General features: G+C 41.6%; 1 protein-coding gene across 1 annotated transcript; it reads left to right on the top strand.

Annotated features, from left to right (window-relative positions):
- The first annotated feature begins 2610 nt into the window (after positions 1-2610).
- ndp (norrin cystine knot growth factor NDP) lies at positions 2611-25408 on the top strand. The gene is made up of 3 exons (XM_006805970.2): positions 2611-2777; positions 14715-15160; positions 23426-25408. Exons 2-3 carry the CDS (start codon positions 14951-14953, stop codon positions 23648-23650), a joined length of 435 nt encoding a protein of 144 aa, XP_006806033.1. The 5' UTR covers positions 2611-2777; positions 14715-14950; the 3' UTR covers positions 23651-25408.
- Positions 25409-26696: the final 1288 nt, after the last annotated feature.

Raw genomic sequence — 26696 nt, 5'->3', positions numbered from 1 at the left:
GATTCTGAGCTAACTGTGTTTCTCCCTGAGCTCCATAGGCAGACCTGGTACGCTCATCAAACACCAAGTTGTCTTTGGCAGCTGCTGTGACATTACTCTACCTGGTCAAGAACAGAAAAAGTTATTCTACACCAGCTTTAAATTACAACTATGGGACTATTTTTGTCAGGCATTTGGCTCCCAGTGGAGACCACTTTTGAGGCAAACACGCCTGTTTTTCTGTTGTACACTGGTCTGCATAAATCTCCAAAAATAATAGCCCACTTCTATTTTTTTTCATCCAGCTTCAAATAATACTGAAAGTCAAGCTTCCAAATGAAGACTGAATATGTGTGCGTTCACCATCAGTCAGCCTGCTGTTTTATGTGTCTCGCAGACGATATGAAGTGGCTCGAAATAAGCTGCTCCGAAGGAAACGAGTTAAAAACTGACAGATATCAATGTTTACATCTTTGGACAGGGCATCAGAGCTTCATCACCACCATAAATTCTTGGCTGGTGTTAGGATACCATGCCCAAAGGCCAAAAAATGTGTGCCCCAGGTGATACGATGTGACCCTGCCCTGTTAATCCTGTTGAAGACCAGCTCGAGTGCCGGTGCTCACAGGGACAGCAGGATCAGAGTGCCTACAGCCAAGGTGGGACTTAATAAAGACATGGACCGCTGTCACATGCAACTGAAGCAAAAAAAAATCTTAAGGCGGTGACACATGACTAAAATGGAGGCGAACAAAGAGAGAAGTTGTTCAAGTTGTCAGGAGGCTGCTTTTGCAGTGGTATGTCAGCTCAGTGCATCCCTCTTCAGCTCAATATGTCTTCTGGCCTTTCTCCTCCGCTCTCTGCCTCCCACCCCACCCTCTTCTCCTCGCATATGGGATTCACATTTGGCTCCACTGACCGTTTTCTTAATGTGATATTATGATACATTATCTGAAGCCATTTACTCCCTGTCACCACCTCTCGTGTGGACACAAGCCGAGTTAAGCCAAGGAGAGGCTGAGTCCAGGTGAGTTATGACCATTTAATTTGACACCATTCACAGCCGGCCCGATCTTTTACAATGCCTGAAAGTGCAATCAAAACACAAACACAAGACACTTACGTGTGCTTCTCGCTCTCACTCTCTAGGAGCTCATTGGTGGCATATAAGTTTTCACCCCCACCTCCTGCTGCTGGTTGTAAATTGCCTCTGTCGAAGGTGTATTTGTGCGAGAGAGAGAGGGAACAGAAGGTGAGAAATTCGGGGGTCAGCCGAGGCCTTCCAGGTAATTGTGCTTCTTAAACTTTTGACCCTGTAAGCCCTGCTTAGTGTGGTGCAGCTCGCTCCCCTTATTTCCCCTGAGAATTTTTACTCCCTGTACCAAGGACATGTTTGTGTGCGATACAATGACAATCTGAGCATATGCTGTCACCAAACACGTGTTATTCTTTTACACCTTTTTTGGTGGGCCATGAACTCGTTACTTATTTCATGAGGCGATGAAAAATGGCACGAGCTTGTCCCTTAATAGGCTCTGCCTCCCTGTGCCTGTGTAAAAACTGTGAAATACCCTTTTCCCTCTGTATCCCAGTACCACAAACACATCAGTTAGTTGTCATATTTTTGATATTTCTCTATCCAGAAATGCTGAAAAGGAAGCGAGGTCACTGACGTAATTGACTGCAATAATCAGGCGACTGTTGTGCGCGCAGCCTCAGAGAATATAGAACTTTCAGGGCAAGCCTCATTATTTGCCTTCTCTTCACAGCAGTGTGCCCCTTTAATATTTCCAGGGTCTGTCTTCATATTGAGCCGCTTGAGAATGATGGATGAGGTTATTACAGTTGGATCCACTCGGGCTCTCCTATATTGCAGTTTGTTTTCATCATTTCTAAACATACAACTGGCTTTAGGTTTGTGCTCATATTTCCCCTCCCCTCCGGGTTGTGTGTCTGTGTTTTAAACACAGAGTGATTTCTGGCAAATAAGTCCTTCATTCGGTTATGATTTGGCGCTTTTCATAATGTCTCCTTTTTCAATATATTCAGCGTATGTGTAGCTTTGCTTTTCTAATAGAAGTAAATGGTATCTCAGAGTTGCAATCCCAAATATGCTTCTCTCCTTCCCCTTCCTTCCTCCCCTCCAAACCACCACCACACCTGCGAATCCCTCTGCCCCTACCCCCTGTGTCACGGGGGGGGGAGGGACGCCGCGTGAAGAGGAAGGGCCACAGGGGCCAGTTGTTTTTAAATAAACTAAATCTGCTAACAGTTTTATAACCCTGACCACGTAAAAAACTGGCTGCAGCTTTTGGTCAGCTCTCTCCTGATGGGGCAGGCAGAGTCGTTCCAAGCCTGGAATTCCCATTTGCTGCTGCGGAGCATGTCGGTGCGTCAGCTGGTGTGCCTGCGAGAGAAAGGGAAGGTAAAAGGGCGTATGATATACGATTGCTGTGTCACGATCCACATGTGATGAGCGTCCTCACAGGCGGGGAGCATCCAGGCTGCTCCCTCTGTCTGGTGATTTCCCTGTTAAAGAAAAGTAAGGGAGAGGGGGGGGGGGGGGGGGCAAGGGAGGGAGAAAGAGAGAGAAAGCAGAGGTGAGAGAGAGAGAGAGGGAGGAGAGAGGAGCGCTCAGACAATCAGTGTGTGTCTGTGTGTGTGTAAGTGAGAGAGAGGTAGAAACAAGAGGAGAGAGGAGCTGGCTGGGAAACAACAGTTGAACAACAAATCCAGTGTTGCATGCAGCTTCTCCGGATACCTCTGCTGTCTTTCTGCTGCCGGTCACTGCACTGAAGGTAAGACCATCAGGCTGGGTGTCACACCTCTGAATCTGCACTCCTGCAGATTTGGGTGCATCCTGTTGTCTTTTTTTATAACTCTGTGCGCTGCAAATGTAGTTAATCAAACTCTGTATCAGGCATGCCATCGAGGATCCAAGTATTCACTGGTATACCAGTATACCAGTGAATAATAGTATATAGTATACCCTGGATGTGTTTCACGTGTGTGCATTTTTACGTAGCTGTACGTGCATCACACATGGGCTCGCTCAAAGAGAGTTTGAGTGACACTCCTGCTCACTTTTTTTTCCTCCCCCCCTACTCCTCCCGTCCTCTGTTGCACATCACTAAGCTCAGGTGTGCATTCCTGTTTTACTGCAGGGCGGTTCTACACCGTGTGAGTCCATAAACTGCAAGTGGTTGTGATTAGGACGCAGTGTGACGTGATTTGTAATAAGAGGAAACATGTTTGTGTTGGCGCCAGTGGATTTGCTAATCAGGCACTGACAGCGAGGCAGGGAGGATAGTGGGGAACCCGCGTGGCTTGCGGGACGTTAATAGTGAACATCTCCGGAGATGCATGAATATGTGTTTTACAGGTGTGTGCGTTCATGGCTGTAAGTGTATGATTGACTTGGCCTGTTATGTTGGACCCCGAGGCTGCTGGCTTATGCTAGAAGTACATGATGACAGATACAATAGACTCTGTGGTAGGTAGGAGGAGGAGGAGGAGGCGAGCTACCACTTTGATTTGACTGAGGAGGAGAGGCGTGTGTGTGAGAATGATAAAGGGAGAAGGTGTTTAAATGAAAAATGAAGTGGCTACAAAAGAGTGTGGGATAATGTGAGTGGGGTAGGAGAAGAAGCCCAAGTAGGAGGAAAGGGAAAAAAAACATCTGAGAAAGAAAGAGACGGGCAGAGCCAGGAGGAGGACACAATAAATAGGAGAAACAGAATGAAACTGAGATGTGTGAGAGAGGCTGAGAAAAGAAGGGCTGGAGGAGGTGAGAGTGAGAGCATGACACAAGACGGGGCAGAAAAAAGAAAGCGATTGAGACTGTGTGATGCAAACAGCCCTCCAGACATCTCCGTCCACTTCCGGTGACACCAGATGAGAAACAGTTTGCGCGGCAACGAAAGAAGCGCCGCAGACTCTGAGAATCACCTCTGAACTGTTTGGGGAAGAGAAAAAGGCGAAGACGAGGAGTAGGAGGTGTGTTTGAAACACTGCACATTCAGCCAGGTGCAGATAGACAGCATTACTCTGGCAGAGCAGCACACACTTGGTTTTGTGTCTCATGTTTCATATTCTCTCACACACACACACACACACACTGGGGCCCATTGTGAGTATATTTATTTGGACAGTGCTGAAGCTCCGATAGGCAGTTCACAATGTCTCACTGCCACAGGAATGTGCTTCTGACAAATGGATGCTCTACACAAACCTGAGGCCATCAAGGGGATCCTTAACACCAACCACCCAGACGAGCATGTGGCAGATATCTGCCGCCCAAAGAAACCCGGTCCAGAGCGATAAAACAAATGCGTCCACGACTCCTTTCGCTCCCTCTTTTTCAAAAACGCCTTAGGCCTGGAGCTGCATTGAGGATTGATCTAGTTACATGCACAGCTTTTTTAGCCCACAGCTCACCACAGCTTTTCTTTCCCCCCACTTCTTTCTGACACGGATGGAGAGAACAGCAGAGGAGATGGAGTTGGGATTTGAGGTGCATGCGTGTTGACTCAGGAAGATTAGGGGGTTCTGTTTTTATCAAAGCGGTCAACAAACAGCTCCCACACTCTGGTTAAATGAGAAGAAAAAGAAACTGGAGAATATTTACACAAATGCCTTCCCTGTGTATTCTCCAATCTCAGTGCCTCTTATTTCCCACTGTTTCTGAGAAGCCTAAATTGTAAAGCTAACACAAGATTAGCTCCAGCTCAAACGGCCGCCTGTCATTGGCTGTACAGTGCTCTCAAATCCACACTGTTTGTCTTATCTTTACTTGGGGGGAGGGGGGGGGGGATATATATTTAGTGAGGAGCTTAGCTTTTAGGAGAGTGGCGTGTGGGGAGGGTAAGAGAGGGTGAATGTGTGTGTGTGTGTGTTTTAGACAGAGAGGAAGAGTAAGTTTGTGTGTGCGTTTTGAGAGCTGGCGTCAGTAGACAGTGGAAGAGCTTGGCACTCTGCATGCCAAACTGTGTGTGTGTGTGTTTGTGTGAGTGTGGTTGGACAGGTCTTTGGTTCTGTACACCCCCACCCCCCCTCACTTCACTACAGTCAGGAATCTGCCCTTTAGTTTATTAAAAGCTGGTGAAACAATGGAGGGGGTGAGGTTGGGGATGAGGGCAGGTGGTGGTGAATAGAAAATCATGACGTAAACGCTGGGCATGATACAGAGCAGGGGCAGATCAGCAGCGAGGGTGATGATGTAGCAGTAAATGTAGGAGAGAAGGCAAGATTGAGTTATTCATGACAGATCATAAAACAACCTTTTCCCCCGCTCTACCTGTCACCTCACTCCATCTCCTCCATCGTCCTGTGATGCACCTGTTTTTCTCAGCAGGGCAGCGGGGGCTTAATACCCGAGCTCCCCATTGTGACTGCAGACAGGCCCATCACTGGACAACAACTGTGTACTCAGCTGCCGCCAGGCATAGGTCATAAAGCAGAGGATCCCTCAGAAGATCCGACTCCTCTACCCAGGCCATGTGCCGTCACACACCAACATCCCAGCAATGTTCAGAGCCCCAGAGCAGGAGCATAATAACACCCACGAGAATACCACATGACACAGCCCTTATGTACATATGTGAGGGTTTGTGTGTGTGAGATGAAAACCCATAAGTAAGGTGGGCAGGGGATATTTATACTTGCACCCCACTGCGAAGAAGAAAACATGGTAACAAGTATTGTGCAATTCTGTTCTACACAACATACACTGGGGCGTCAGCGCAGTGTCACTTTTCATAACAGATTTTTGAGATAACGTAATTGTTTCACTTGTACCTCTTGAACAAAAGTTTTCATTATGACTTGTGTTTGTGTATCTTAGAGCAGTGGAAAACAGGAAAATCAGTTTTTGCTGTCACTGATCTGTCTGTGTGATCTGATCGATTGCTTGGTTTTATAAATGGTAAGAAAATAATGAAAACTGTTCACCACAGATACTCCAAAAGTAGTCAAAAACCTGAAGCTTTTCACAGATCTGGCCTGCCTGTATTTCAGACCCGTCATGATCGGTCCCAGGTGAGCGTGGGGAGGCATCTTTCCCACAGTAGCCTCTAAGAGAGGCATCACAGTGTCTGCACTTCTTAAGCTTGGAATTATCTTCTCATAACTAGCTGAAGCCAAAACCTTCAGACCACACAAACTGTGGTGTGTAAGGAGGGGCTGTGTTTGTAGTAAGTTTGGATTCCCACATATTATATATTTAACCCAGTTTGGATCTATTTGCAGGTACAGAGCCCTTTTTTAAATTAGCCACCCTTTGGCTATGCTGCTAAAGTTATATAAAAATGAAGGAGAGTTTGTTTAATTTGATTTGTTCTATGACAGATGATATGTCTTTTTATAAGCAATAAGCACAGATCTAGATGTAGGCCTGGAGTTACAGTGCAAACAATACATGCTGTGTAATAATTTTGTCTGCCTCTGGGCCTCCAGCTTTGGCACTCTTATTAGTTTCTGAGTACTGGGAATTTCACGTTGGTCAGTTAAAGAGGAAAAGAGATTGCTTCAGATTTGGAGGCCTTTGTGCTAAATTACTGAAGTTCCAGTTTGTTTAAGTAAGACCTGAAGCAGTGGACGCACTCTACCGATATGTTCAATTCACTTCCATTTTATTTATACAGCGCCAAATCACAACAACAAGTGCTTTATATTGTAAGGTACACCCTACAATAATACATACTGAGAAAAACCCAACAATCATATGACACCCCCCACCCCCCTATGAGCGACAGTGGGAAGGAAAAACTCCCTTTGGTGGACATCTGCCGCAACCGGTTGGGGTAAGATAGGTAAAGGATAAATAATGGTAATGGATAAATGCCATTTACCTGGTATAGGCCAAAGAAGCGGGATGTTCACGAAGAATCAAAAGCTAAAACTATTAGCTTTTTGCTAAATGATTTTACAATCATTTCTTAGTGACTCACTGTCATCTCAGGTCTGTCAAGCTCTGAATTTCTTCACATGAATGATGTGAATGAATTTGTAAAAAGAATGTCATGTTTCAATAAAAGGGTTTAGAGTGTGCTTCCTTACTTCACAAGTCAAAGCGTACATTCATGACGCTGCATTTTCACCTGACTCTAAGTACACCCCATGAACTCAGTAGCTCGTAGAACCACCTTTAGCAGCAATAACGTGAAGTAATCCATTTCTACATAGCTTTATCAGACTCTCACATTGAATTCTGGCACACTCTTCTTTTCAATGTTGCTTCAGTTCATTGAGGTTTGTGTGCCTTTGTTTATACACAAGTCTCTTAAGGTCCCGCCACAGCATTTCATTTGGGTTGAGGCGTATACACAGGCGTTCATGGTTTACTCAGTGACTGTAAGGTGCCCAGGTCACGTGGCTGTAGAACAAACTCAAACCATCACCCCTCCACCAGCATGCTCGGCATTTGGTATCAGATGTTTGTGCAGATATGCTTCACCAACAGTGTTGGGAAGGTTACTTTTAAAATGTATTTCATTACAGATTACAGAATACATGCCCCAAAATGTATTCTGTAACGTATTCCGTTACGTTACTCAATGAGAGTAACGTATTCTGAATACTTTGGATTACTTAATATATTATCATGCTGTTTACAACTATGTGAATGTACTATTGCTGTGATTTATTACTGTTACTGAAGGTCCGCGGCTCCGAAACGTAGTAAAGGGACCTCTGGCTAATATGGTGGGTTCTGTGTCGGGCTCGTAGCCAAAAAATAGCTTTACTTTGTTGTCTGGGTCAACTTTGCTTGTGAGATACAAAGAGAGGCGTTGAAAGGCTGCTCCAACGGAACTTATTGTTTTTGGAGGAAAACACGAACACGGTGTACAGTCGAGTCTTAATAGCTTACTTACAACTGGGCTCGTCAGGCACTCTTCTTGGCTGCAGTGGTTATTATTATATTTACATGCTTCCAGCTCCCGTTTTTGCTCGATGACAGATCGTACTTTTCCTTTTTCTCCCTCCTTCGCTTACAGACACATAACGGGTATGGCAGTCCATTCTCCCTGCAGCACGGACTACACTGCCTATGATGCTACATTCTTTAGAGTTATACCTGTAGCATTCTGCCTATTAGCTTAGCACAACAACAACAAAAAGGCCTCTCTCACCCAGACAGCGAGCATTACCCTGTAACCATGACAACCGTAACGCTGCCGCCTGGAACAACAGAACGTAGCTGTCAAACAAAACCCAAACAGTCCTGACCCGCCACAATATGAAACAGGAAAGTACCGCCGTGTAATCCATTTATTTCAACAAAGTAACTGTATTCTAAATACCACCTTTTTAAACGGTAACTGTAACGGAATACAGTTACTCATATTTTGTATTTTAAATACGTAACGGCGGTACATGTATTCCGTTACTCCCCAACACTGTTCACCAAACGTGGTGCTATGCATCACGGCCAAACATCTCCACTTTTGTCGCGTCTGTCCGAAGAACATTGTTCCAGAAGTCTTGTTTTTCATTCAGGTACAGCTTTGCAAACCTAAGCTGTGGTGCCATGTTCTCTACAGAGAGAGGCTTTCTTCAGGCAACCTTTCCAAGTAAGCAATACACATTAAGGCTTTTTATAATTGTAATTTTTGTAACTACTAACGTTGGTAGTATAATATAAACTAAGTAGCCATTGAGTTTATATTTAAGACCTCTTTTATGCGCCAGCTGTACACATTAAAGAGTTAGTTCTAAGCAGTGTATTCAACTTACTTGTGTAACCATCTTAATTAAGGTAACATATTAAACATTTTAATATGTTATAACTGTACTTAGTTGAAAGTTCTGTCTTTATTAGTGGTGGTCTTAACTCAATATATACATTAAAAAAATCACCCCACAACTCTATCGTTCTCCTCTTGTAATAATGCTACTCTGGACTACTTGTTTTTGCCTTAGACTTGGCAATATTGTGATAGCTAATTCAGCATATCTCCCCCATGTCCCTGGCTTCTGTAGAACACAACATACTTTCTCCTTCTTTGCTAGAACAGTACAAGTCTAACACTCTGAAGCAGTGGTCCAGCTGCTGCTTCCTGTAGTGTTACCTCATGCAGTATTCCTATTCCACTAAGCTCTGAACATGGATTCCTGTCACGGATATCAGGACACAGGCTTTCAGTTAACAGAACTAAGAACCTGGATTTGTTAAAGTAAAATCAATTCGAGTGATGTATGTGATACACCAAATGGAAGTTATCCATGTGATGAGGATGAGGGATGGTTTTTTTGCTGGAGGTTATGGGATTGGACCTGGTCTTGCAGCAATTTTTCTACAACAATCATCAAAGGAGGTTGTTTACTTTATGGGTAATTCATGGGTAATTCAGAATTAATGACTTGTTGTATTGCTCACATAGCAGCACATTATAATGAAAGCAGTAAGGACCCAAGGTGACATAATGAGGTTGTATCCAGCACTCCTCCCAGAAATAATCATTTCTATCAGACATCAGACGGTACCGGTGCAACTGCTTGGTCTTGGGGATTAAAGAAGAAGAAGAAAGATGTGATGGGAAAGGAACGATAGAGGGACTGTTTTTGGGAAAAGGAAAAGGTTCAGGTTTAAGTGGAACACCATGGGGATTTGTTTTTGTAATTATATCAGAAAGACAAGCTTGGTTTGACTTGATGATGGGGTTGATTCCAAACAATAGATCCAGGAAAGATATGGACCGTAACGGTCTCGGGTTTTCTGGTCATTATACTTGGATCGGTTGGGGGAATGGGGTGGAAGGGGTAATAGAGCTTGTTTTTCTAAATTCTGAGATCTCTATAAATATGAATTGGATAGGTGAGAGTATAAGGTACCTGGCATTTCACACATTAATAAGTTCTCAGTTTGTACATTCACAGTGCAGTAATGAACTCACTCAGCCAGATACAATCTCCATATATTATCCTGAAAGCCCCCATTATCTGAGTCAGCTGCCATTCGTAGCTCTGTATTGATACGACCAGCTCTCAGAGTTTAAGCACGAGTTGCCAAAAGAGACAGTAATAATGATGTGTGGTCACCTTGCAGTAAGGGCACGTCCCTGCTTGCATAGCAATGATGTTAGAGGGAAGCTGCCTCAGATGGATACATAACAAGCAGACGAGAGTCATAGAAAGTCATCTCCCTGGTGCACATAAAAAGGTGGAAATGTCTGGCTAGCTCAACTAATTAGTAATCAGAGAGCGCAGAGCTGGCTGGAGACCAAAATTATGAGATTTAGGGTAAAATAAAGTTTGCTTGACTTGTCCTGGTATTTACTAGGCGGTTCACTCCTGTCATTATCTTTGATTGTTTTGCTTCATGGTAAGGCCTGTTGTCTAACAAAAACATATGTTCTGAGCGGAAATTTTGATTTATGAGGAAACACTGCGGATGTTTTTTCTGTGAAAACACCTAAATACAGTTACATTGTCATGTTTGATCTGAACTGATTAAACATGTTTCCCTTAAAAAGTGGGTTAGGAGATGCTGCAATCAAATACATATGCTTTCTGTTCTTTCATCCAAAACCAGACTGTCGTCCAGCTAAGGCAGCATCCAGCTGTCACTGAGCGCCAAAACTACAGGAGCCAGAAAATTCACAGATTGACTGCATGTGTACTTTTAATAGGCAATTTGAAAGGGAAAATCAGTTGAATCAATAATTCATTGTTTAGTCAGTTGAGAGCAGGGAAACCATATTATCATCATTGAAGTTGATAATGACCATTTTATCCAGACATCTGTGTGTTTGAATACAGTAAATATTAAGCAGTATTCCAGTTCATCGTAAATATGTCTCTCAGGCCATGCTGAATGTAGGTCTGTAGTGTAAAGTCCTCTTAAGTCGTTGTCTCCACTGAATTTTTAGGAAGGTATCTGACTTTTTAACTGCTGTATGCACAAATTTGTTTGCCACCTGCTCACTAAGTTGCTATGCTTATTTGAGCAAACTCTTTCCTGTTGCATTGATCATTTCAAGTGTTTTAGAAATATTGATTATGGAGGCTGGAAGAAAGGTCTAGTTAATTTTTTGAGTCCACATTGCTTAGATTTTATAGGGTAGTAAGATCACATTCACTGAAAAATAAACCTGTTGACCACATATTAAGCTGACATGCAGAAAACCTAAGAACTGTTTTACCACTTGAGTATTGGTTGTTTTCTGGGTCTCTGGGGACGTAATGAAGCTGTCATGTGTACTCTGTAGTGCGCACTGCACTGAAAGGGAATTTGGAGGCCACAGGGCATGCAAGGTGTGCACAGAGGCATAAGTGAGGGTAGTCTCGGGTCAAAAGGAGCCCGACAGCAAATTTTTGTCTCACTGCCCCTTTGCTGCTTAATCTGGTCTTTAAATGGATCAGTTATTGTAGTTTTGTATTTTCGAATTAGCTTTTATTTTGTATTATTTTCAGTTAGTTTTCTGAGTGGATTTTCTTGTTTCAGATTAGTTTATAAAATGTTTACTTTTAGTTTTTAATTAGCATCAGAGTTTAAGTCTATTTTAACTGTTACTGTATAAAAGGGAATTATCAGAGGCAAGATTTAGGAAAATCTGTACAATTAAAAACAGAACTTTTTGAAAGCAGTTGACTCTTGTGGACATTCAGAGTCTCGATAAACATGTCCCTCAGTGTCATCAGGCAAGCTGTAATTAAAGTTTTACCAGACACTAAAGGATATTTCCTCTATATTTCTATTTTATTTTCGTTTTCAAAGTTCACAAAATCATTACAGTTAGTGTTAGTGTAGTGTTATTTTTTTTCATAATAGATATTTTTTTCATGTCTAGTTTTATTCTACTTTTTGTAAGCTATATTCACATGGGTGCACGTAAATATGTAGATCATGTCGATCTAGTAAAAACAAGCCAACATCTGCTTCAATGTCCACTTTGGCTGATGCCTCTATTTTCCTCGTTTACTCTGTCTTATATGGGAACTGACTTGATTCCACTGTACGATTATCAATGACTTGACTGTGTAATTTCTAAGACATGCACACTAATGATGCTGATAGCGATACCAGCAGCAGAGACGGGGATAACAGTGTTCGTTCTAACGGTATGGCTGGCAAAGCTGGAAGTGCTGATGGGTGCTGGCTGTCTAAAGCAGCCTGTTGCATGAGCCGACTGCAATGTAAACCCTGCAGCACATGTTCGACAAGCCAACGAAACATCTCGGGGAATATTTATTTTAACAGGCCAAATGATACTTCTATTTCTCTCAAGAGGAATGTTAAGGTTAAATGATTCCCCCTTAGAAAGAAAAACACTGGGATTGAACTAAAGGGGAGCTGAAGATGGAGAGATGGGGTAAAGGTTTCGCCTGAACTAGTTGCTTGGTTTTAGTTCAGATGAAGGAGTGCAAGATGGTGCAGTGTTGAAAAGGGATGTAATAAAAATGATAATAATAACAGAATTTCATGTATTCGTGTTTTGTGAAAGTATTTTCTCTGTTCATATTATAACACATTTAGTGCAACTGACCTGTTTGGGAAGTTATTTTGAAATGTAGTAGGTCACAAATCGCTAGACATAGCTTTAAAACACAAGACTATAAGTAATTCAGTCATGTGCCAAATGCATTCCTTGTAAGTAATAAAACAGGAAAGTTCTCTACAGGCTGAAGACGTTCCCTTAGGTTTGATCATTTTAGTAGCAGTACCAGCCACTTGCTGCAAATTATTGTAAATTGTTTCTGGTGATTAAGGACGCTGGAATGTATTTTATTCCATTCTTGGTCAATAGCGACTTCTTGGCTTTCAATATATTACCTCCCCTGCTGGTACTGCAGCTTCTGCATGCATGTCCTTTTCATGCTTTGGAGAGGCAAAGCGTGAAATGGACACGGTGGATGTCTGTTACACGTTTTTCCATGATATCGGGTGGAACTGTGACTAGGATAAAGCAACTAAAATAGTGCATATTGCATGAGAAAGGCAACTGGATGCATAGAAGGCTCAGGTGGGTGATTAGCAGATGTTTGAACCCACACTCACAAAAACACTAATGCATTAAAGTTACATTTTCATTTTCTAATGTAATGTAACTCCACTTCTTGTCTAGGTATGTAACTAAAAGCAATTGACTGAAGAGTTAGTTACAACTTGTCTTGAGTTAAAATTTCAATAATTTCCAAGTATTATCAAAGTACTATTCAAATAGGTTACATTTCACAAACGTTTTAAGTAGACATTATCACTTAATAACTACTTGTACTCATCATATGTCAAGAGGTGTCCACACAGGAAGCAACAACCAGCAACATGGCAACCTCAGACTATAGAGAGCAATTAGGTCATCTTACCATTTACACATTTACACTGTCACAAGTGACGGTGAGGGAAACAAATGTCAGCAGCATGAAGTAGGCTAGTCATTTATGTTCAAACGTTAAACTTTTCTCAACTTCAAGGATTAAAGCACTTACCGGTGGCAATGAATAACATATGATTGACATATGACAGAGTGGAAAATACATCAGTGGGGTTATATAGTTGTCCCTGAAATTAAATACATATGCATTTAGTTGAGGAGTAATAAGGAACAGAATATTCATCTGACCTACCACTTTATATAACCTGGAATTTTTTCTAACTATTGTACAATCAACATCAGACTACTGATCTCCAAAAGTTGATTCTGTTGATCTGGACGTAGCGTTTTCAGTGGGAGAAACGTTTCGTCACCCATCCAAGTGACTTCTTCAGTCTCAGCTGACTGCAGGTTTCCCCAATCTTATAAACAGCTCATTTGCATAATGACTGAAACCAGCCCACTGAAGGAACAATGGGCTAGGAGGTCAGTTCCTTCATCAAAATTATAACTTTCTTCTCATCCCAAAGCAACTGTGAAAAAGACATATTTTTCCACAGCAACACTAATGAGCACCTACATTTACAAAGCCACGATTTACACTTGACTTTAATTGTACGTGTTAAAAAAAAACAAACACTTAAGCATAAATACAGCTCCTGCGACTCCATGTGTAACCACTTCTTCGTAAACCTTTAGCACACAAGTATAAATTAGGTCAAAGTATTTAAAATTATCACAAAGCATGAATTTATGGGTAGCTCGTGAGAATAGATAGATAATAATAGTTAATAAACTTTAACATGGCTATTTTGCTCCTTTCGCCATCTCTCACCCTACCATGCACTTAATTCACATCACATTTCAACATACCTGCTGCAGCCAGCACCAGGCTCACTTTTAACACAAACCCTATTGTCAGAAGGACTATAAAACTATGAAGTCGAAAAAAGAATTACCTAAATAAATGTGAAAATATGTAGAGGGCTTGCAGTCATGAGAGGGCTTGTTGGGAAAGTGAATTATTTTAATGAAAAAGTCATTCCTGGGGAGAGGAAAAGGCCCGGCTGCGGGCTGTTTGTGCATGGCTTAAGTTTCTCTTCTGTAATAAAAGCACAAGGACTTATGTGTCCACATGTGTGTGCCGTGTGTGGGTGTACTGGGTTGAGCGTGGAATAAAGGAGACAAAGTAGACGGCCAGTTTCTTGAGACACACACACTCAAATAATTAATCTCAAAAACTGGCAGAAAAAAAAAAGCTATGTCTGGAGATAGCTTCATCCACTACACACGAATTGTAGCTTTTGGAACAGTTTGACTTGTGGACAAAACATAGAACGGCCACACAAAATATTGCTGCTTTTCTGGTCTTTATCTCTTCATGTTTTCATTGATGCAGTTATGTTTGTCTTCTGCTTCCAGACCCTGATGGATTAAGGCAGCAGGGGATGGAGCAGCCTGCCCAAGAAACCCTCCTACTACCTAAAGCTTGCTGAATTTGAACCTACAGTGAGCTGACAGGAACAAAGCAGAGTCAAAGATAATCTCCTTTTGTGCAGCCTTGTGACAGAACAGACTCTGTAAGGAGGAGGAAGAAAAGCAACTACGTTACACGTTGGACATCCCGTGAGGATCAAGAGCCTCAGGGTGGCCCGATCATGAAACCTTCCATCTCTGGGGGCTCCCCCTCTGGTCTTCTGCTGGTTCTAATGTGCTGCCCCCTCCTGGGCTTGGTCCATTCTGCCAGCAGCAGCAACAAGGCCAGCGATAACGGACACGCACACCTGGGAGATGCTGACCCAGACCGCTGCATGAGGCATCACTTTGTGGAGACCATCACACACCCAATTTATAAATGCAACTCCAAGGTAAATACACCTACCAACACACTAAAAGCCAACCTTTCATATGAAATCTAGATAGTTCTCAATGTTTGTTATGTGACTTTTACTTTGTTTGATGTATTAAATGTTTATTGTTGCCAGTGTTTAAATGGAGTGCAATATAACTTCAAAAATGAGACCATCCCAGAGTCTCTCAGTTCCCTCTGTCAGCCGGTGGTGTGATTTCTGTGTGAACGATGTGATTAAACTTTTCCTCAAAAACCCAAAGGATGTGACAATTATTCTACACCCTGCGTAGCTCAGTGCCTGCCTTCTAGTGCAAGTGTCAAGAGCAGAAAACAACAGCTTAGAACATAAGTCAACTAATAAGCCCTGTCATACACTGCAGGATGAAACATAAGGTTGGCTAGCTACCTGGTGTTGGTATCAAGTTGTCCATGTTAGCTGATGAGCTGAAATTAGCCAGAACACAGTTTTATTTAAGTTGGATGGTCTGGAGATGGAAGTGGAAATTTGACTCTCTGGGGAAACTGTGGTGGACTTCAGGATGTTTGGTTTTCAGAGTCACGGACAAACTGCAAACAGCAGGGTCTGCTAATTAATCGAATAACTTAGCTGGACATTTTAAAACGACTTTATCTGCTAATGTTACCAAAACTGAGTATGGCTAATCACATCTTGCTTGTCAGTGAAAATCATATCTGAATGAAAATGCTAGTTGGTTAGCTTGCCCAGCTAAAGTGATCATTGATTATAAAGTGTCACATGGTACTGATTTTAGTAAATCATGCAATGGCAAAGATATCTATGAGTAATATTTACTTTATAAAAAATATGGTTTTCTTTTCAACATGGAGGTGGTTAGCAAGCTATCTGCAATTTAGCTTTGATGTCTTTATGTTGATACGCAGTGTTTATACCGGTCTCCTGGTTTCTGTTCAAGATACAAGAAATACAGCACATACAACAGAACAACATTTTTTTTACAGGACAGTGTTGACTGGCGAAAGTACAAGCTGAGCATGAAACTGAGCTATAGCCTACTGATCACCTGGGTGGAGGTGTCAGTAATAACAGTGGTTTTCTAAGGTTGCACAGAGCTCCTTAAGGTAATGGGCCATTTACTTCAAATCAAGCCCCTGAGCCTAAGATTAATACCCAGCAATGACTTAAGAGACATTTTTTCTCACAAATTCCTTCCTTTCTACTAGTATTGCTCATTTCCCCTTGAAAGCCTTTCTCCATTTGACCATTCTAGTGTATCATTCTTTTCTTTGCTCTCTTAATCTCCATCTCTCTTTTAGAAGAGTCACATAGGAGTGTGTGTATATGTGTGTGTGTTGGTAGTTCTGGAGATGGGCCACGCTGCAGACATATTCTGCACCTCAGCTGGGGCTCAGATTTGGCTGAAGCTATCGCGTCGCTGTTAGCCTGCTCGCTCATGCACTGCCAGGTGCTAAAGAGGGGGGGAGAGAGAGATGGGGTGAGGAAAGAAGAAGAAAAGTAGAGAGGCAGTGATTAAACAATGGTGTGGTGTGTATCCTGACAACTTAAAGACAGCCACTTGACGTAAAGAGACTGATGATCCCATTGAGTAGCACCAAACATGTGAATGCTATTGTGGGAAGGTGCTGTCGATTTCCCCTCTTTCCTTTTCATGTGCACCAGTGCAGTTGCTTGTCTAGCGTGAGTGATCTGTTCTTTGGTCTTTTTTTAATATTCTGACTCTGAGTGCATCAAGCAGGTGGCCAAACCACAACTCGGCAAGGCAGGGCTGAACACACACTCAGCATGAGCTTGGCTTTCTATCACAGCGCACAGAGAGCCGAGTGGAAGCCTAACTGAGCAACTGTTTTACACCTCAGGCCTGATTTAGACTTCTGTGGTGAATCTTTGTAGCGCCTACAATGTAACCTACGTAAGTGGCCGACTTCTTGCCGGCATTTATGCTTGTGCTGGTGCGTTATGTGCTAGTTAGCATGTGGTTGCGTCCTTTGTTTTATATGCGGTGCCAGCGGATAGAAACCAATAAAATGATGGGCCCTCACGCTTTGTTGTGTTCTTTTTTGTTGTTTGCTTCTTTTCTGGGTAAACTATATTGGTTCCTCGAGTCTTTCCACTTTCATATTTTGGCTGTGTACAGTACTGTGCAAAAAGTTTGAGCCAGCTGTCATTTCTTTATATTTTGATTCTGCAAAGCCAAACTTCCCTGTCCTTTTAACCTCTTAAACCCCAAGCCTAACTGATCTCCTGCCTTTTGCCCCCGTGTCAGGGGGCGTTGGGGCTTAAGAGGTTGTCTTGAGTGATGGGTCCTCAGGTTATCTGAAAATGTTTTAAAGCTTTTCTTTGAACATTTTCATTCCGGTCCTTGTACCTGACCATTTTCAGAGGATTTTCATTTTTAATTCTTGTGTTTTAAATCGCTTAATGCTGACCTACGAATTAGTATCACAAAAGTCATTTAACAAAGGGATGAGCCAGCGTTGTGTCTACACAGACAATTTAGCAAATAAACAATTTTAAAAGTATCTTCTGTCACTTTATTTTGTCTTTTGTCAAATAGTTTGATAGACATAAAATAGCAGTAGTAGGCGATTTGGAAAGAGCTGTTAGCTGAAAACTTGTTGGCATCTCATCTCATCATGCTTAAAAATATACATCAGATAAACAGTATCTGAAAGGCCCGTTCTTAAGGAACAGGAAAAAGTCCAGTAAAAAAATAAAACTGACACAAGACCTGAGCGATGCATCTGGCACTCCAGTTGATCCAACTTCAGTTTGATGACCATCAGAAATGGTCTCAAGAAGGCAAGAAGGAAGGGAAACAGGGAAAATGTACTTATAATAACTTTATTTATATAGAACTTTTTAAAACACAGTTACAAAGGGCTTCATAGTTTGGATAAAAATGCATTAAAGTTAAGTGCACATGCACACCGTCGCTTTCATTCCTGCATACACAGTCCTATACACGCATAGCAGAAGAACAAAAGGCCACAAATAGACAGCAAAAGATTAAGTAGAAGCTAAACTATAGAAATGAGATTGCAGCAGCAACCCCAGATTCAGCCAACCTGAGCTACAACCACAAAATCGTGATTACCTTTAAAATTAGAGCAACAGTTAGGAGACCCCGATCAGATGAGGTTGGCTGCAGTTATCATGTCTCAGTAGCTCTGCTTTATACGCAGGAGCCCGGTCATGAAGGGCTTTATATGTTGTTAGTAACATTCTTAAATGGATTCTGAATGCCGGCTAGTTTTTGTTTTGTTGCATTATGTACCAACTGAAGACGGGCTGAGGAGGCTGAGAAATGCATGTGAAAAGTGAGCAGCAATAATCAAGACAGAAGAAAATTGTGTGTGTACAAGAAGTTCCACATTATTTGGAGGCAATTAAGGTTTGATTTTTCAAATGAATGAAAGAAACAAGACTGGATGAGGTATGCCAGATTACACAGCGAACTGGAGTAAAAAAAAATCAGTGGCACCAGGTCTTATAGAGATAGATCATCAGAGGATTTGTATGAACAAGAGAGGAGGACAACAGCGAATGTCTGCAGCCATCTGTAAAACATGGCTTGGGGCCAGTAGTGTTGGGGATCTTGTCAACAGTGATGGAATTATGAACGCAGAGCCCAGGCCTCAACATTATTGAAACAGTGTGGGATCACCTTGACAGAAAACAGAACAAAAGGCAGAAACATCCAAAGAACAGCGTTGACTGACCTTCAAAAAGTTGAAAATAAGAAATAATGAAAGCTTTAAAGGTGGTCATAAAAGTGGTCATACAAAACACTGACTTTGTGTGTTTTTGCCTTCTATACTCTGTGTATTGTTAAACATTTTTCCGGTTTTCCTAGGAACAAAGAAATATGGGGCAGCTCAAGCTCAAGCAGTACTGTATGACTAGAAAAAAAAGCTCTCTCTGCTGTCTGCAGTCCAGGTGTTGAGTAATATTCTGGTAGCAAACTCCTCCATTGTAAATTTGAACTTACACCATCACTATGCTAATTCCACAAATAAAGTTGAGTTTACAAGGTGCGAAGAGCACAACTCAGCCAGTGGAAGCAGTTGTATAATGTCCTCTGTGGATCTGAGGGGAGAAGAAAAATAAACCTGGGGATTTCATTATGGTTATCTTGGCACTGTGCAGCGTGCAAAGAAATAGGATTGGGTTTGTTTTTGAATGACTTTCCTGCTTAGATGCTAACGCAACTCTTGTCTGAGCATCTGTCTCAACTTATTAGCAAAAAACATGATGAAAACACACAGTGTGTGGTTTCCTGCCAGTGCTGAACTGCTGCTTTCTCGGGTTAATGTAAGTGACATCAGCAGTTGTGACCTGTTTCACCGGAGCTAAAGAAAACCATCGAAAAAGCAAAATTCATAACAGCCATTTTGGAATAAAACTGTAGATAAACACAGCTGCTGCTAATGACATTAATGAAAGCTGTGCTGTGTTGACAGAGCTTTGATCAGTGTGATCAGGAACACCTGCACTTACGCTTGAAATGCACTTTGCATTTTTCTTCACGTCTTAGCTCCACTTAAACTTTAGTCTGCTAAAGATATTTTAATTGTGAAGGAAAAAAGCAATATTTCACACACTGATGTGGTTATTTATTGTACTTTTTTGTGCACAAACATAAAAATTGTACTGTTTTGTTTTTTTGCAGCGCAGTAAAAATGAGTGAAAAATTGTTCAAGATGTTGATTTTTTTCCCCTCTTTGTTCTCTGCTTATTTTCACCCCTGCTGGGTTTTTGGTGTTGATGTGTGAGTATACTGTACATTGTCATTTATGTGACACTAAACCAACTATAGGGTTCAGTTATTCAAAGAAATGTAGAAAGCCATCTGATAAATGGATTTATCAGAAATTGCCTTTGATTTGTGTTCAAAAACACAGAACACACTTACCAGTTATTACCAGTGTAAAACTAGTTCTTTACCTTGAGTTTTATTTAAGCCTCTAAAGCCTGAAAATTTCCAGAAAATTCCTTTCTTTCAAACTAGTGTTTGTCGACCCTTCTGACAAATTTGCACGTATAAGATTTAATTTGTATCATTTTTGCTACGTCCAGGATTTTTGTGCAATTTATTTTTCATAGTTTGTTTATCTTAAACCAAAAAAAAAAAAAACATATTAGAGGGTTATAGTTCTTAAAAACTGATGCATCAAATCTGATATACTTGGCATTACAGGGTTAATTATAATTTAAATACATTAAAAAAATAAAAATAAATTCCAAGGTTAAAAACAAATTTTTTATAATTAAGGTTCCAACTAACTATTACTTCCACTGCTGATTAATCAATGTGTTGTTCAGTAAATTAAATATCAGAGCACAGGAGAGTCTGAGGTGACCTAAGGCTATAAAATCAAGCTTTCATATGAGAAACTGAACTGAATGTGTTATTCCTCTTAAGTATTACTGCCCTCACAACCCAAGCACAATGGGGCAGAAGAGAGAGTTTCACCAAAACGTTTAACATGGAGTGAGTTCTTCGGTTATGTGTCTTGTGTGAACAAGTGCTGTGCAAGTAAACCAAAAAAATAATGGTGACGATGTTCAGTCAAAACAAAAAATCTGGAGGTCAGCGAGCAGCTGAGTCCGTAGGCCCAAATTGTATATCTGCAGATGAGCAACCCAGGTGTCAGCCATTACTCCCAGGGAGCCATTCCACACATCCAAGCAACGACAAAAAACAGGAAGTGGATCTAGAGACCTTCTAAAGGCCAAGATGACACTTCAGCCTGTAAAGTATTAAAACAAACTCTATAACATATTAAATGCATGAAAAAAATATTCTTGCTGTAAGAGACTACAGTAAGCAAACAAAATGCCTTAGACCCCCCCCCCCCCCCCCCCATCCCCACACACAGACAAAAAAAAGAAAATATTTCACATGCCCCATGCATCTGAATGGATCAGTCACACAAGCTATCCATTTGACGACAGCACAGATTACTGTGTCGACTCTCTGGATTTTGTCTTTAGGACATATGGGACTTCCTCACGGGAATCACAAATATTTCAGTGCAGGGTTGCAGAAAACTCATCCTTCATTTCTGAGTATCTTAGTTCTTAACATAATTACATCTGTCTAAACTTGGACACCAACACTGCTGCAGACATGCTAGTTAATGACAAAGTTTTAATGCTTTTATTTTGAAATTTTGGTTATTAATTACTTTTATTTTAAAAGACAAATGCTTACATTCTTTATGTCACACTGTAATTACATTGTTACCTAACAGATCCACATGCATTTAGCAACCCCGGCTCAAATAAAGTCCAATGCTGCTCAGTTTTAGTCTGAAAATCCAAGCAGTGACTTTTTTAAGTAAAACAGCAGCTGTTGTTGGAAACACTGAAGTAATTTCAGCCAAAATAAGCACCATTATTCCTAATTACAAAAGTACTTGAGTTTAGAGCATAAAACCTCAAATTCAAATTAAAAACTGCCAACAAAAAAACCAAAGTAGGAAAAAGTAACCACAGCGCCTGTCACTAAAACACAACAGACAGATGAATGCAAGGTTCATGTCATATTGGAGTTTTCATAATTAATCACAGCTAACTTTTTATCGTGAGAATTATTACACAACTAACACACATCCAGCTCCAGTACTTTTGCACTCCACCTTCAGTTTTTTATTGTCGTGTCCTATTTAATTTAATTCCGTTTTATTTTATTTCTTTATATAGCACCAAATTACAACAACAGTCAGTTCGATGTGCTTTATATTTGCACTGCTGACATTTCTCCTATATGTATAGAATTACATGTATATAACACCCATCGGACCAGGGGCACGTCCAGAGGGGGCCACAAGGTGGTACAAGCCCTTTTGAAAATATATAATACTTGTATATTATATAATTTTAAATAATAATAATATTTATAATAATAATAAATACAAAGCTAGTCTTGTATTTAGTAATATTTAATCATTTACAATATAGTTCAAAGGAAATTTACAATTTGTTGCAAAATTACATACTACTACTACCGCAAATGAAATTTCAATGATGATGATGATAATAATAATAATAATAATAATAATAATAATAATAATAATAATAATAGGGAAAATGATCCTGACATGTTGCATCTAAAATAATAATTTCTTTTTTTCTGTAGAACGATCCCTCCGACAGCAGTATATTGTCACTAGATTCTGTTATTAGTGATGTTTTATTTTCCACTATAATAAAACATAATCATACATAAAAATAGAAGAAAACTGATAAAGGTGCAAATTAATAAAAAATGTATACTGTACATCTTGAAAATTTGCAATATAAATTAACTAACTTTTTAAATTAGTTTTCTTTGGGAAAGTTTTGAGTTATCAGAATCTCCTCCAATAACCTTTTCTTGAAATTGAGCCTCTAAATGTTCCTCAAGGAACCTCCAAAGTGAACAAAGTTGCTTGAATGAGCCCATGATGACTGCTTAGTAATGGTTTATATCACTTTATATCACTTTTAACAGGAAGAAACCTCCAAACTAACCAGGCTCAGAGAGGGGTGGCCATCAACCGATGAGAATGGAAATATACAGAAGTACAAACTGAGTCGTTTAAAATTGTGTACGTTCACCCGATAATAGTTCATTATGGCCCTTGAACAGTGCTGTGTCAGTACTGAAGCTTGCATAGGTTTATTTAATGTAGCGGCTCATGAGTAAAAGGAGGAAAGGTGCAGACAGAGAGGAGGCTAAAGTTTGATAGCCTGATCCTTTGCCAGGACAAAGACAAATGGTCTTAAAGTGGCGACAACACTCTTCATATGTATGTGTGTGTGTGTGTGTGTGTGTGTGTGTGTGTGTGTGTGTGTGTGTGTGTGTGTGTGTGTGTGTGTGTGTGTGTGTGTGTGTGTGTGTCACCCATACATGGCCCCAGACAGGCCTTTATCAAAGTGGGTACACGGGTGGCGACACACAGCAGCTGGCAGAAGGACATGACACAGGAGTCAGTTTAGGGAGGCGACAGGAATTCAGTGACCTACAGAGGAATGCCGGTCGGACAGTCACAACACTAATCAGGCTGGTGATGTGTATGTGCATGTGTGTGTGCTGATTGGTTAAACTGGGGAAAGGTTTCATATGCTGGCTTTGTTCCCTCTAAACAGCACAGAAAAAAGTGGCCAAGCACGCACACATAAACACACACAGAGCCCAAACATCTTTTTACTCCCCTTAAAGAGCCTGAAGGTCAACGAAAAATGCTTATCTGTATTTTTCATAACATCGCCTTTTCGCCTACTTCTTTTTTCCAGATGGTGTTGCTGGCGCGCTGCGAGGGCCACTGCAGCCACACAACCCGCTCCGACCCCCTCATCTCATTCAGCTCAGTGCTCAAACAGCCCTTCAAGAGCACCTGCTCCTGCTGCCGGCCGCACACCTCCAAGCTGAAGGCGGTGAGGCTGCGCTGCACTGGCGGGACTCGCATTACGGCCACTTACAGATACATCCTCGCCTGCAACTGCGAGGAGTGCAGCTGAGCAGACAGCAGCACCCTCCCAGACCCTCAAGACTCTCAAGAGCCGGCATTTTTCTTGGCCACAGACCTTCCTCTCAAGCTGTCCAAAGCATTTTGGTTGATTATTGGATCAGAAAACGGCCCCAGAGATACTGGTTGTTAACTTGTGAGTGATAGTTTGGAGCAGTCAGATCAGCCTCACGTGGGCCTTAAAATTGACCTACAGCCCTTGGGAATCAGACAGAACATACTATACCCTTTCTATTATGTGCATTCAATCAGTACAAACAATGCAAAGCATATTTCTTCAGCTCACAAGGCCAGACACCACAAACTGCAGCTCCCAGGAGCCCGCTGGAGACCCTCCTCGCTGCAGAGACACACTGCACTCATTATAAGCCTCCGTAATTCATAACACACACGCTCAAGAACCACAGAATGAGAGCTCATTGCAAATATCTGTAACAGCCTTCTCCCTGCTCCATAAAAAGAAGAAGAAAAAAAAGAAAAGAAGCGTTTGACGACTAAACAAAATGCCTCGTTAAAAAGCAGCATGGGAAAGGACAAGCGGGTCCGCGTGAGCCCTGACATGTGCTGGATCTACAGTGGAGCACCTGCGTCGTGCTTACTCACCCAGTAACATTTTACACACTCCCTGCAGACTTTCATCTAGCTGTGTAAAACATGACTGATGCTGACAGGAGAGCTCATCGAATGAACAGTAGAAAAAAAAAAGAAGAAAAAAAAAGAGTAGCATAAGAGGAGCCCAGAGGATGCAAGAAGACCACTGATGAAGGTTTTAGCAGCCTCTGGGTCAGCGGCGTGGACTGTCAATAGACTGCCAAGGGTATCAGTGCTCATTTAAAGTATAACCTGTTCTACTTGGATCTTTGTGATGTTCACGTTGACGTTATTGTAACTGCCGCTACTATCACGCCGGATTGATTAAACTTGCCGCTATTGCCTGTAACGTATTGTTAGTAATGACATGTCCTGTGTCCAACATGATGAATACAGAACTTCACACTCACTATTCATACTCTATGTGTGCATTTGTGTATGTGTGTGTGCGCCGCAGGCTCATTTGCAAAACTTGTGGTCACTTTATTTGAATTGGAAAAACTGTGTTCAAATTGAGCTTTTTCCATCATTAAGGCTTCAGTTTTTTTCAAACCACAAAGAATTGAGAGCTCACTTTGAGGATTTGAGCTGAAATAAGGGGTGGTTGGAAGCACATAAAGGCCATGGTAGCTTGAATTTTAAATGTTTCATTCTAAATGCACAGCAGTTATCTTCACTGCTTTGGAGTATGCTAATTTATGTCATACATGTTCATTTAAATCCTGTGTGTCTGGCATATACAGCAGGACGTCCTTTCTTTCTTCTTGTTTTGGCTGCTCCCTTTAGAGGGTCACTCCAGCACAACATCTGCCTTCATTCTATCCCTGCATCCTCCTCTGTCACACCAACCCTCTGCATGTCCTCCTTCTTTACGACCATCTTCTCCATCTTCAACATCCTTTGTCCAATATAAAGTATCTACCATCCCTTCTCTGCACATGTCCAAACCATTTCAATCTCACCCGTCTAACTCTGCCTCCTGAGTTGTCCCTCCGATGTACTCATTTCTAATCTTGTTTATCTTGATCATTCCTAATAAACATCTTCACCTGCTTCACCTGCAACTGTGGCTATCCAAAATCCAAATCTCCAAATCATACATCATAGCAGGTCTCATTACAATCTTGTAAACCTTCCTTTTCACTCTTGCTGCTATGCTTCTGTCACATATCCAGTGTTGGGGAGTAACGGAATACATGTACCGCCGTTACGTATTTAAAATACAAAATATGAGTAACTGTATTCCGTTACAGTTACCGTTTAAAAAGGTGGTATTTAGAATACAGTTACTTTGTTGAAATAAATGGATTACACGGCGGTACTTCCCTGTGTCATATTGTGGCGGGTCAGGCCTGTTTGGGTTTTGTTTGACAGCTATGTTCTGTTGTTCCAGGTGGCAGCGTTACGGTTGCCATGGTTACAGGGTGACGCTCTCTTTCTGCTGTTTCCTGGGTGAGAGAGGCCTTTTTGTTGTTGTTGTGCTAAGCTGAATGCTACCGGTATAGCTCTAAAGAATGTAGCATCATAGGCAGTGTAGTCCGTGCTGCAGGGAGAATGGACTGCCATACCCGTTATGTGTCTGTGAGCGAGGGAGGGAGAAAAAGGAAAAGTACGAGCTGTCATCGAGCAAAAACGGGAGCTGGAAGCATGTAAATATAATAATAACCACTGCAGCCAAGAAGAGCGCCTGACGAGCCCAGTTGTAAGTAAGCTATTAAGACTCGACTGTACACCGTGTTCGTGTTTTCCTCCAAAAACAATAAGTTCCGTTGGAGCAGCCTTTCAACGCCTCTCTCTGTTTCTCGCTAGCAAAGTTGACCCAGACAACAAAGTAAAGCTAGTTTTCGGCTATGAGCCCGACACAGAACCCACCGTATTAGCCAGAGGTCCCTTTACTACGGTTCAGAGCCGTGGACCTTCAGTAACAGTAATAAATCACAGCAATAGTACATTCATGTAGTTGTAAACAGCATGATAATATATTAAGTAATCCAAAGTATTCAGAATACGTTACTCTCATTGAGTAACGTAACGGAATACGTTACAGAATACATTTTGGGACATGTATTCTGTAATCTGTAATGGAATACATTTTAAAAGTAACCTTCCCAACACTGCACATATCACCCCTGACACTCATGTACACCCACTCCACCCTGCCTGCACTCTCTTCTTCACCTCGCAGCTACTTCTTGTAGCTTCACCGTTACTCTCGTCCCTCTCATTCACACACATGTATTCTGTCTCGACTTCTTTTCTCGTTGCTGAATACCTCCACCCCTCCAGGCTCTCTTCCACTGGCTCCCTGCTCTCACCACAGATCACGATGCTGTCTGCAAACGTCATAGTCAGAGAAGGCTTCTGTCCGCCTCTCCATCACCACTGCAAATAAGAAGGGTCTCAGAGCCAATCCTTTATGTAATCCCACCCAACTTTGAACTACACCT

The sequence above is a fragment of the Neolamprologus brichardi genome, chromosome 16 (assembly GCF_056152115.1).
Source record: "Neolamprologus brichardi isolate AB-2024 chromosome 16, ASM5615211v1, whole genome shotgun sequence".
Lineage (NCBI taxonomy): Eukaryota > Metazoa > Chordata > Actinopteri > Cichliformes > Cichlidae > Neolamprologus > Neolamprologus brichardi.
This window is presented reverse-complemented; position numbering and strand designations above follow the sequence as displayed.

What these genes read in the sequence shown, in the direction of transcription:
- ndp (XM_006805970.2), top strand. Translation starts at nt 14,951, where the DNA reads ATGAAACCTTCCATCTCTGGGGGCTCCCCCTCTGGTCTTCTGCTGGTT. An exon ending in TTTATAAATGCAACTCCAAG is followed by an intron (nt 15,161 to 23,425) that starts GTAAATACACCT and finishes TCTTTTTTCCAG; the next exon opens with ATGGTGTTGCTGGCGCGCTG.